This window comes from Arachis hypogaea, chromosome 8 (assembly GCF_003086295.3).
Source record: "Arachis hypogaea cultivar Tifrunner chromosome 8, arahy.Tifrunner.gnm2.J5K5, whole genome shotgun sequence".
Classification (NCBI taxonomy): domain Eukaryota; kingdom Viridiplantae; phylum Streptophyta; class Magnoliopsida; order Fabales; family Fabaceae; genus Arachis; species Arachis hypogaea.
This window is the reverse complement of record NC_092043.1, coordinates 47,189,763-47,202,941: the sequence shown is the minus strand read 5'-3', so window position 1 is coordinate 47,202,941 and position 13,179 is coordinate 47,189,763. Positions and strand designations below refer to the sequence as shown.

At 33.1% G+C, this 13,179-nt stretch overlaps 2 protein-coding genes across 2 annotated transcripts; both read right to left on the bottom strand.

Annotated features, from left to right (window-relative positions):
- Positions 1-902: 902 nt before the first annotated feature.
- Positions 903-2,276, bottom strand: LOC112707903 (glycosyltransferase BC10-like). The gene has a single exon (XM_025759932.3). It carries the CDS (start codon positions 2,254-2,256, stop codon positions 1,108-1,110), a length of 1,149 nt encoding a protein of 382 aa, XP_025615717.1. The 5' UTR covers positions 2,257-2,276; the 3' UTR covers positions 903-1,107.
- Positions 2,277-10,594: 8,318 nt separating this feature from the next.
- Positions 10,595-12,281, bottom strand: LOC112707902 (glycosyltransferase BC10). Its single transcript, XM_025759931.3, has one exon. The coding sequence runs from the start codon at positions 11,976-11,978 to the stop codon at positions 10,773-10,775; it is 1,206 nt and encodes a 401-aa protein (XP_025615716.1). The 5' UTR covers positions 11,979-12,281; the 3' UTR covers positions 10,595-10,772.
- Positions 12,282-13,179: the final 898 nt, after the last annotated feature.

The following is a 13,179-nucleotide window of genomic DNA, read 5'->3' as shown; positions in this document are numbered from 1 at the left end:
GGCTCTTAAAAAATTTTTACAATTGAAATCTACACTCTTGTCAAATAATGCCACTTATAATAGTCAGTTTTTTTTTTTTGAAATTTGGATAAAAAATTGTGGCGGTTCAAAATCGTCGCATTTTTTTAAACAAAAATCCCACATAAATTTGTGGCTGCCGCATTTTTTTTGAAAATCCACTTGTCAAAATAGCGGTAGTTTTGCAATTGATGCAAATTTAATTATTTGATTTGCAATAGTTATACCAGCAGTTTTTGTAAATTGCTGCAAAATCACATACCCGCACGGGGTGGCAAATGGGTCTAAACCCGTCGGACTGACTCGCGTAACCCGCCAAAAAAGACGGGATGAGTTGAAAAATTAGGACCGCCAAATAGTAAAAGCCCACTTGACCTGCACCGCTTAAACCGTGGGCTTTGGCGGGACTGGGCAGGCTTCCCCGCCGGGCTTAGTATTTTTTAGCAAGGGGGTATTTTTATAATTTTTTTTTTACCAAAATCTAACTTCTCCCAACCCAACTTACAAGAGAATGAAGATGAAAATTGAATATTTTGGATTATTTTTATTTTGTTTTAGAGACAATATTTATAATTATGTTTATTTTGCTTTAAAAACAATATTTATAATTATGTTTTGGATAAAAACTTGGTTTATAATTATGTTTATTAGATATTTATAATTATAAATATTTTAATGTCTGTGAATATAAAAATTCTAATTTGTTTATACTTTTAATAATCATAATAGTTAAAAATAAAAAATAAAAAATATTTTTTTATACCTTTATATATATTATTTAATAATTAAAAATAAAAAAAATATTTGAATATAAAAATGGTCACTATTCGCCGTGTGTCTTGTAGTGATTGCATATAGGATCACATTGTAAACTTTTATAAATATTATGAGGTAAAAAGAAAAAGAAATGCATTTTACCCATTGTATACTTTTTTTTTGGTCATACATACAAATCCACTCACAACGACACTACAAAGTTCTTTAATCACAACTCAACTATCGCTAAAATTGGTGCGACATCTTAGAAGACAAATAACTTTGCCACTAGTATCCAAGCCATAATCACCCTTTGCAACCTTAAGTTCTTAACTAATCCTTAAAGATTACGTGATCTGCTATGGCCATCAAAGCTTGTAATGAGTCCGAAGAAAACTTTCTGGCAAACAAAAACGGATCATGTCGTTTGCCATCATCGTCCTCACCATATTTGGGCCTAGCCGTCCTCAATGCCGAAATCAACTGAGGCCCGATTTCGTCCTTCTCAAACATTCGAGGGTGCCCGCCATCGCTTCCAGTCCAATCCACGTAGGTGAGCGTGGCATGCACGCACCCTTTGGTGTCCAACATATTCATAAGGGTAGGAAAGTAACTCTCCTCCGGATAACAAATCTCCAAAAAGTAAAACAAGCACGGCAATTTGAATTTTGACCAAACCCTTGTGTCCGACACAATCAACATTGCATGCTTACGTGTCAACGACCAAAATTGAGACCCAGTTCGAAACTCCTCGTACCTTACCTCCGGGAGCATCACGTGTGCCCCACGCACAACCCATCGATAAAACGACCCTAAATCCTGTGGAGTCATCTCGATAAAGCTTTTGTTTGAGTTTGCAAGCGTGTGGTACGTGAAGCGAAAAGAGTGTAGTGGAATGCACGAAGCAGAGAGAAGTATGAAGATATAGTTGTCTGGATCGTCCACAAGAGCGCATGCGAGTAACCTGCGCGCTGCTGCAGCAAGTGTGGGAGAGTTTCTAGCAGTGGGCTTGGAGGGAATGATGCGGTTATGGAAGACACTGAAGGGGTGTGGCTTCCAAATGGAGCTAGTCTCATCCACGTGGACGTAGATGGTGAAGTGTGTTTTTGGGGCTTGCTTAAAGAACGATTCCCATAAAGGGGCGAATGGGAGAGTCGATGTTGTGAGGAACATAAACGCTAGTTTCTTAGGGTTAGTGGATGAGGGGTTTGGGTTGGTATTTGAAGCCACTCGAAGCAACTCTTTTTCTATTTCATCTTCCTTGTACTCCGTTAATTGAAGTGTGTTGTTGTTGGGTAAGTTATGAATGAAACGATTGGTAACATTTTTGGTGGAGGTGGTGGCGGTGAATACAATGACTAAAGGTAAACACAGAAGAACCGCACATAGAAGAAATCTAAGTGGGTTTGATAATAGCAATTTCTGGATTTTAAATCTTAATAATGGTGAACTGCTTTTGCACTTGTTAATTGAAGGAGACATTTGAAATTGGGAGGGTTGAGTCTATGGGAGCGCAGAGCGATGAAATGGAATATATATGGTTGGTAATAAGTTGATGGTCAAAAGAGATTATAATAACTAGAGACGAATAATATGGATAACATTAAATTGGTAAGTTGATGGTCAAATCAAGTTTTAAAGGTATTAATGCATATTAAATGCGTGTAATGATAAGAAATTTAGAGAGATTTAATATAATAAGTATATTATATTTTAATTAAAAAATTTTTAATTAAATGATCAGATGAGAGGGATATTGGAAGAACAGGGGAAGAGAAAGAATAAGGTAAGTTTGTTGTTTGTTTTGTTTTGTTAACGGATGTATATGGTTTTGGAATTGCTAGAACCAACATTTAAAGTGAAAAAAAATTAACTAGTATTAATTCAAATATAAGAAAAAGAAATACTAGTCACTTGACCTTTTTTTTATATTTTTTAGTTTTTCAAGTAAATTTGTAGAATAAAAAGCGGCCACATACACATTAACAAAGAAAATAAAATTATAATACTTCTGTAAATTAGGGATGTCAATGGGATGGAGACGGGAGCGAAAGATGTCTCCCTGTTTCTTGTCTCCGCCCTGGAACTAATTCCCATTTCTGTCTCGTTTTTTTTTCATGGAAGAATAATTATTCACATCTTCGTTTTTTGCGTTTTTCACGTTTTTTACGAGATCTCATTCCTCATCTCCCTATATTTAACATTTATATGGAAATTATAATAAAAAATATCAAAAAAATAAAAAAATAAACTACAAAATATTATTACAAACACACAAACATATTTTATCGAAATTTATAAGTCTAGAAATATAACATAGCAAATCATAGTCCATAAAATAAAATCTTGAACAATATGGTTAGAGTTTTTCAATGAGTGAAATTACTAAAAAAAATCATATATTATAAATAAAGTAAGGGTTATTAAGTAAGTTCAAAAATTTAGAAAATTATTGAAAATGAGATGGAGATTTCCGCTCGGGTCTTCGCGCCTGTCTCAGGGAAATGTCGCTTCCTATCCCCATCTCTACAGAAAAAATTCTCCACCATTAGAATCCTATTCGAAACGATTTTCGCAAAAATCCCCGCCTCCCAGAGATTTTTGACACCTCTATTGTAGATTATGTGTTACATTTGATAACTTGTAATACTTTCTATCTTTTAATAGATAAATTTTTAAAAATTGACAATTATTTGGAAACCGAGAATACGATTATTTACCGTTGAATTGATTTAATCTAATTTGAATGGATTATTTGGTGCTTTTATTTAGTTTGACCTATCACCGATGATTGTAAGTAAAGAAGGAAGACATTAATATCTTTAGATTGCATGCTTTAAATAAACAATACATTATTCTATTGTGTCAACGTATCCATATAGTTTTAAAATTTTAGTACATTAAAAATTTGATGTACCTTAAATATAAATTATATTCAAATATATTTAGATTTTAATATAAAAATTAAAATTCAAAAACTGAAAAGTGACAAATGTGTTAAAATAAAAAGGATATTGTATTTAAATAAAATAAAATAAAACATTTATTAACCAATTTAAATCCTAATACACAATTTTGCTATTTTAAACATTTAGTTTGTATTTAACAAAAAAAAGTCAAGACAAAAACTACAATATTTACGGTGGTGTTGACAGCGAAAATAACAGTGAATTTTTTGTTGTTGTATCTTTGTGGTAACTACTAACGAAAATGGAGTCTCCCACATTTTTCAATCACTGCCAACGAAAATACAAAAAAGAGATGAGAGAAAAAATTATTGTCACCTCTCACTTTCAGTTTGCACGTAATTTTTTTTCTCATCTTGTTTTTTATTTGATTGAGAAAATAAAAGAGAAAAAATTGTTCCATTAGAAATACAAAAAAAATTTAATACTATTTTTACTGTCAGTACTAATGTAAACGACGTAATTTTTGTTTTTGTTTTTTCTTTCGTCAACAAAAATATAACTAAATGTTTAAAATAATAAAATGTGTATTACAATTTATTTGAATAAATAAGTAATTTATTTTATTTAAATAAAAAAAGCCTAAAATAAAAGGAGTAAATGTTAATGATAAAATCCAATCTGAATCTTGGTTGACTACGTGCTTTCAATTAAATAGGAAAGATATTAATTTATAATGATCCATTCTCAATCTTAGCATATTGGTAGTTGGTGTAACTTCTTCTTTCCTATCTGAATATGTGAGATAAAAATAAATAAAAAATATCTTTAATGTTTATCATTTTATTTAAATATTTTAACGGAGAGGGACTATGTGAGTTATGTCGCACATTGGAAATAAAATTATAAAAGATTATGAGTGATCGTATGTAGTGTGAATATATTTATGTGTTAATCTTAATTTTTAAAATTTTAAAATTTATTAATAATTATTTAATTAATTAAAAATTTTAATTTTAATTTTAATTTTATTTTTTTTAACCGTTGTTCACATTATTTACAATATGTATTATTTACTTATACTTTTTCTTTTTTAAATGATATAAAAACGATTTGTATTATTTTTTTCTCCTATGAAATGATAAACATGATACAATATTGGAGTTAAACCTCATAATGGTCTTTGAGATTGGTGTCGTGCACGAAAATCGTCTTTGAGATTCTAATTGCACTAATTATGTTCCTGAGATTGAAAAAAGTACCATGTTAGACCTTATTTATTTTCCGTTAACAACGTGATGACATGGCTTGATGATGTGGGTTGTTAGTGATACATGTCACTCTATGGATTGGCCACGTGTAATGGGATGATGATATGATGATTAGTGACACGTGACATGCTGATGTGGATGGTTGTGCCACGTATCACAGTGCTATTTGGTCACGTGTTCGTTTGTGCCATGTGTCGCAACAGTGTTCGTCCACGTGTCGTCTATTGTGTCATCATTGTAAATACACAAAATTAATCTTTCACTTTACATTAAGTGACTCATTTTAGTTCCTTAAATTGAATAACGTACACTAAACTAGTCCCTTCACTAGTTTTTTCTCATTTTTTTAATTTAAAATTTTCAATGTCTTGAATGCACTAATTTTAATTTTATTTTGTCCTATATTGTTTGAATACGAGAGCTTTCTAAAAAATTTTACGATTTTAGTTTTAATTATATAATTTTTTTATAATAATTTAACATTGATAAATTTTGTAATATATAAGTATGTTATTATAAAAAAAAATATATGATTGATTAGACACATTTTTTATTAAAAAAATGTGTTTTTAAACAAGAAATCAATAATTAACATAATTTTTTTGTTCTTATGAAATACACGTTTTTGTTGTGTGTAAATGGACTAGACTAAAGACACTTCAAACACCTTCACTACCATCTCCGACCTTTTCAGTCTAGACAAAAGAGGTCGGAGATGGTAGTGAAAGCGCTAGAAATGCCTTCACGTCAACTTCAAGATGACAGTTAGGAGTATCTACAAGAGAAAAAATATTTTATAAAAGCATTGAAAGAGGTCGGAGATGATAGTGAAAGTGCTTGAAATGCCTTCACGTCAACTTCAAGACGGCCGTTAGGAGTATCCACAAGAGAAAAATATTTTATAAAAGCACTTGTATTTAAATAAAATCATATTAAAATGTGAAAAAATAGAATTGAAATTAATGCATTTAAAGATATTGAAAATTTTGAATTTATAGAAAAAAAGGAGAAATAACTGGTGAATGGACTAGTTTGGTGTACGACATTCAATTGCAAAGACTAAAATGAGTCACTTGATGTAAAGTAAGGGACTAATTTAGTGCATCTACAATGATGACACAATGGACAACACGTGGACGAATATTGTTGCGACATATAACACAAACGGACACGTGGCTAAATAACATTGTGACACGTGACACAACCATCCACATCAGCATGCCACATGTCACTGGTCACCACATAATCATACCATTACACGTGGTAAAACCATGAAGTGACACGTGTCACTAACAGCCCACGTTATCAAACCATATCATCACATCGTTAATGAATCAGGGATTAACATAGTGCACTTTTGTCAATTTCAGGGACGTAATTAGTACAATTGAAATCTCAAGAACGTTTTTAGTACACAGCGCGCGCCAATCGCAGTTATTTTCCCATCAGAGAAGTTACAATTTAATCCTACTTGGGATACATAAGGATTTGATTGAGAAAAATCAAAGAGTCAAACTCCTTTGGATTATACACACAAATTCAGGGACGCTTCTGCGTTCTTAGCTCTCTTTCTTAATTAATTTAATATGGGTGGTATTGGAATTTAGAAAACCAATAATTTTCAAGCTTTTTGTCTCCAATATTTGGGTTAAATTCTAATGCAGTCCCTAACGTTTTAAATTTTTTGTTTTAGTCCCAAAAAATTTCAAATGGGTTTAATATTATTCTGCTATTAAATTTGATTTGAACAATTAACATATTAAAGATGTAATAACTTCTAATTTCAGTATGTGAATAAAATCAACCCTTCACCTATCAGCAATATATATAAATTTTCTTATATTTTGAAACGTTGACGATTGATTATTAAGTTTGAGATTTTATAAAAAAAATAAAAAGAAAAAATATTATCACAAAAAAAATTTTGGTTATGTCTTCTTAACATATAAAAATAAAAAATATGACTTAACTAAAAATATTGTTAATGTTCATGTTACTCACTCTATTAATTATTCATATCAAATTTAGAAGTGGGACAACATTAAATCTATTTAAAATTTTTTAGGATTAAAATAAAAAATTTAAAATATTTAGTTCAAATGTTGGTAGGAGATATACTTGGTATAGAATAGTTCATGTTAGTAGGAATTTGGCTAAAAAATTGGATAAAGTACTAATTAATGAGGCGTGGATGATAATTTTTTTTAGGGTTATTCTGAAATTCTTAACATGCTTCATTCTGATCATTGTCCTATTTTAGTTCGTTGTCATGGTGGTCGCATAGTGAAAGGTTCTCGTCCTTTTAGGTTCTAGACTGCGTGGGCAACACACCCTTCTTATAAACATGTTATTATTAATGTTTGGAAACATTACTGAAAAATTTAAGATAGTTCAACAGGTTTATTTGGACTCTAACTCAAAGGTTTTTGGTAATATTTTTGTTCGAAAAAGTAAGTTAAAATATCATATTGATCAAATTCAACGGCATTTGGAAGTTATTGATGTGTTGTCTTTGAGAATTAAAGAAGGTGAAATGAGGAAATATTACAATAGGCTTTCATTGCAAGAGGAACTTTTTTGGTACTAGAAATCTAGAGAGCAGTGGATCAGGTATGGAGGTAGAAATACTAAATTCTTTCATCTTCAGACTTTGGTACATAAAAACCATAATAGAGTACATGGATTATATGTTAGAGATGAGTCTTGGTCTACTAATCCAGATATTCTCCAAGAAGAATCCCTCTCTTTTTACAAGAATCTCTTTGGTACAACGGAAGAGGTTGAGGTGGATTGTTTAGGGGATGTTCCGATGCCCACTCTAAGCACCGAGGCTTGTGCTAAGTTAATTGACCTTGTCTCTTTTGCAGAAGTTAAGTCAACAGTATTCAATATGGGTCGTTTTAAGACTCGTGGTCCATATGGCTTTCAAACTTATTTTTTTAAAGAATATTGGGAGATAGTAGGCACTGAGATTTGGAATATTATCCGGAGTGCTTTTTTGGGAGAGTACTTAAATCCTAGCATCATGGAAAATCTGATTGTGCTTATTCCTAAAATTGATAACCCTATCTTTATAAAGAATTTCAGGCCTATTAGCTTGTGTAATGTTGTTTATAAAATTATCACCAAACTATTGACTAATCGACTTCGACCCTTTCTTTCAGATATTGTTAGTCCTTTCTAAGGAGATTTTATTCCGAGTCGTGGTGCTTCTGATAATATTATTGTGGTCCAAAAAATTCTGAATTTCATGAAGCACACAAAATCGAAGAAATATACTCTTACTTTTAAAATTAATATTGAAAAAGCTTATGATAGGGTGGATTAGAGGTTTTTAAAGAGTACTTTTATTACTTTTGATTTTTCTATCATCATTGTTAATTTGATGAATTGTGTCTGTGCATCATCTCTTTCTATTATGTGAAATAGGAATAGATTTCATAGTTTTGCTCCTAGAAGGGGGCTTCGATTGGGTGATCCAATATCTCCTTACTTATTTGTGCTTTGTATGGAAAGACTTGCTTGCTATATATCTCATAAGGTGGTCGATAGTGTTTGGAAACTAGTTTCTGTCACTAGGGGTGACCCGAAATTTTCTCATTTGATGTTTACAGATGATCTCTTACTTTTATGTCAGACTACAAAGACTCAAGTCCAAATGGTCATGCATTCTCTTAACATTTTTTGCAAGGCTTCTACCATGAAAGTAAATATTGAAAAGTCTAAAACTTTTTGTTCTAAAAATGTGATTGCTTGTAGAAGAGATATTTTTACTAGTGTTTCTTCAATACGTTTTGCTTTGAACTTAGGAAGATATCTTGGAGTTAATCTTAATCATTCCCGTACCAATAGGGCTTCTCTTCATCCGGTGATTGAAAAGGTGAAGGGAAGATTAGCTAATTGGAAAGAAAGGCTTCTAAATAAAGTAGGGAGACTTTACCTAATCAATTCTGTTGCAGCATCCATTCTTATCTATCATATGCAGGTGTCTTTTTTTTAAATTGGGTTTGCGATAAATTGTCTTCTATGATGAGACAGTTCCTTTAGAAGGGTTAAGTTGATGGCAGAGGTCTTTCTCTTGTTAATTGGAGGACCGTGGTCACTCCAAAGAAATTTGGTGGCCTGGGTGTTAGAGATCCTGCGTGTGTTAATATATCTTTAGTTGGTAAATTGGTTTGACAACTTTTTTATTTTTAGGACAATCCTTAGGTTGCTCTATTGAGGGTGAAGTATCTGAGCAATGAGGGAGTTTTAGATGGCATGTCCCTTGCAACGCTTCTCATGTTTGGAAGAGTATCTCAAAAGTTTTTCGTGCTCTTAACGATGCCTTCTCTTGGTGCGTTGGGCACTTGATCAATCTTTTTGGTTTGACAATTGGAGTATTGAGGACTCAATTGCTCAAGATGTCCCTTTTGTACATATATCTGACTCTTATTTAACTATTAGAGACATTTGGAAAGATGGTCAATAGAATTTCCATGATGTTTTCTCTAACATTACAGAAGATGTCAAACAGTGTTTGAATGCTTATAATCCGGATTTGAATGCTGGAGAGAGTTCAAGTTGGTCATGAGGTGTGGCATCTTTTAGACTATACTCAACTAGAAGTGGATACTGCTGGCTAGCCAAGAGAAAGTTTAACTGGAATGAGCGTGATAATTGGTTGTGGATATGGCGGCTACATATTCCTGAGAAGTAGAAGTTCTTGATTTGGCTCAATCTTCATAACGTTATTCCTATAGTAGAGTTTCGTTTGGGTCGTGGCTTAACTCTATCTAGCACTTGTCATCGGTGTCAGAATGGTTCTGAATCCATTCTTCATTGTTTTCAGGAGTGCCCTAGTGCCAAGGAGGTCTGGAACCTTTTAAGCATGTATTCAGATAACTCGAATTTACGTGATTGCCTCTATAGAAGTGCAAGGATTGGAGATATTTTTCTTTTCTTTTCGACCATCTGGTGGATTTGGAGAAGCATGAATCATGACTTATTTAATACAGATGACTCTTGGAGTGCTAGTAAAGTGGTGAGTTTGATTCGTAGTTAGAGTTCCACACTATTATTGCTATGCATCAATATTTGTCTCCTCCTTCGCTTTGTTTGTATTGGGTTATACCTCCAGTTCATACTATTAAATTGAATTGTGATGCTAGTTGTTTTCCCTCTTTTGACTATGCTGATTTTGGTTGTATCATTCGCAATTTTGATGGATGTTGGTTGAAAATTTGCACTAGAAAAGTCGAAGTATGCAGTGTTCTTTTTGTTAAATTATATGCGATTTAGAGAAGTTTACTTCTAGTTTGAGATAGTAAATTTTGTGAGGTTATTTGTAAAACAGACTATTTAGAAGCTCTTTTCTTAGTAAACCGAAAAATGATGGGAAAGAATATTTCGAAATGAAATTTGGCAAAATATATATAAAAAGTTATGAATTAAAATTGAAAAGTCTCTATTCTTTTAATTCAAAAAAATACAAATAATGTTGCGAATTGTATGGCTAAAACGGCTGCTTCTAGCGCAGACATCCACTCAAATTGAAATCAACAATAAAATAAACTTCAATATCTAATAGATTTAGATTTTAACATAACTAATTAATTTAATTTTGTCTATGTGTTTTCTTTTTCTTTCTTTTCTATTTAGTGAAAAAAAACGTTGATATTAAATTAATACTCTATTCAAAAATTATAACCAACTTAAATCTGTCAAATAAAATTCTATCTTGTCAAATCAAATTTTAACCAATTCAGTTACACAATATCGAATATTTAAGAGCAAATCCCTATTATATATATGCATGTACATTTACTTTTATATAATAGGACTAATCTCTAAAAATAAAGTCATCTGCAATTTGCATCAATGCCTGAAGTGAGTCAGGGGCGAACTTCCTTGCAAAGAGAAAGGGGTCACGGCGCCTACGTATTTCTCTACCACCATCACCGTATCTGGGCCTACCCTTTCTCAAGGCCCAAAACAATTCAGGCCCAACATTTTCCTTCTGGTACATTCGAGGGTGCCCATCCTCACTCCCACTCCAATCGACATGCGTGAGCGTAGCGTGCACGCATCCTCTCGAGTCCCACATGGCCAAAAGGGTAGGAAAGTAATTCTCCTCCGGGTAGCACGTGTCCCAACGCACACATGGCAACTTGAACTTTGACCAAAGTCTCGTTTCCGAGACTACTAATCTCGCATGCTTACGTGTCAAGGCCCAAAACTGAGACCCAATCCGAAAATCGTCGAGTGTCACCTCTGGAAGCATCACGTGATCTCCACGCGCCGCCCATCGATCATAGGAACCAGTTTCGTTGGTGAGGATCTCGATGAAGCTCTTGCGCGAGTGAGCGAGCGTGGAGTATGTGAAGTTGAAGGAGTGAAGTGGGATGCAAGAAGGGGAGAGAAGGAGGAACATGTGGTTGTTGCGGTCGTGGATGAGGGCGCGTGCGAGCAATCTACGCGCCGCCGCTGCGAGTGTGGGAGTGTATCTAGCGGTGGGTTTTGAAGGGATTGTCCGGTTGCGGAAAACACCGGAAAACGGTGGGTCATAGGTGAATGTGGGGTCCGCGTGGACGTAAATGTTGTAGAGATTTCTCGGTGATTTGTTGAAAAACGATTCCCATAAAGGTGCGAATGGAAGTGGCGTTGTTGTGAGGAACATGAACGCTAGTTTTTTAGTGTTAGTGGGTTTTCGTTTTGCACGTGAAGCCATACGGAAGAGTTCTTTCTCTTCTTCATCGTCGTTATACTCCGCCACTGCTTCAGATGGTGGCGGTGGGGGTGGCGGTGGTGGTGGTTGGCGTGATGTGTTGTTGGGATGTTTGATGTAGAAGGTGGTTGTGAGATTTGGGATTGGTGGGTTTGGGTCATGAAAGAGTTTGGCGGTGGTGATAGTGGTGTTCTTTGTAATTGTGATTGTAGTAGTGGAGGTGGTTATGGTGGTGGTTGTGGTGGTGGTGGTGAACACAATGGCCAAAGGTAAGCATAGAAGAATAGCAAAAAGAAGAGAGAAAGAGTTTGGTGATAGCATTTTCAGGGTTTAAAAATTTTACCAATAAAAATGCAGATTTTTTTTGCCCCGTTTTATATTGGGAAACAACCTTGAAAATCGAGTATTGAGTACCATAAAGAGGGGATGAACATGAAATGAAAGGGATACGATTTTGCTAAATTGATGGCGGAATTAGCCTGGGAAGGCACTATTATGCGAAATGGTCATAATTTACGAATTTTATACAACTCAGATTGAATTTTATTGGACTGGTTGAGCGATACTTATTTCTTTCTGTTTTTGTTCTGGTCACTCACTTATTGCATGCTATAAATAACTAATATTTGGAGTGCTCTTTCGACTTTCTAGGTGTCCTTTTTTTGTTTCCCCTTTTCTGAGCCTCCCTTGGCAAACAAGGGAAAGTAATTATTTAATTCGAGGTTAGCTAGGACCAGTGTCCATTGACATTATGTATGTCCTCATATAAAACAGATAACTAATAGTCTAATACTGCTTACTTCTAAGGAAGAAAAGGATAACTAATACTGCTATAATAAGTAATGGGTAAATCTCAGCCGTCTGATGTGTTGAATGAGGTCTCGCTTCCCACGCAAGCAAAGAATTTGGAGTTATTTTTAGGTGCAAAAATATTAATAAAATAAAATTTAATATCAAACGCAATAAATAACAAAGAATAAGAGTATAATGGAATATTTGTATAATATGTACAATAGGCTATACACTATACGAATTATAAAATGAGCATCATTTATAATATCCAAAATAACTATTTGGATATTAGTTATAAAATAAACATCATCTATAATATTTAAAATAATCATCCGGGTACTAAGATAATAAACATGTTATAAAATCATTCATCCAAAAAATTTAAACTAATTTTAAGGTTCACCAAGGTTTGAACTTTTAACCTTTTGAATCTAAAATTTTAATATCATGTTATGATACCACTCATTTCAAAAATTTACACTAATATAAAAGATAATACTAATAATTATATCTCTAATATTCTCTAAATATCCATTGTACATATTAATACATTATACAAATATTCTGTTGACTCCATATATTTTTTTTTAGATATTAAAATTTTAGCGTAACATTCGGTTATTAAATTTTATAACGTTTTTCAAAATTTTAAAAACGAGACAATAGTACAAGACATTCCTACGGATTGACAATACACAGGAAATACATCCTCTACATATTGTATACTTTA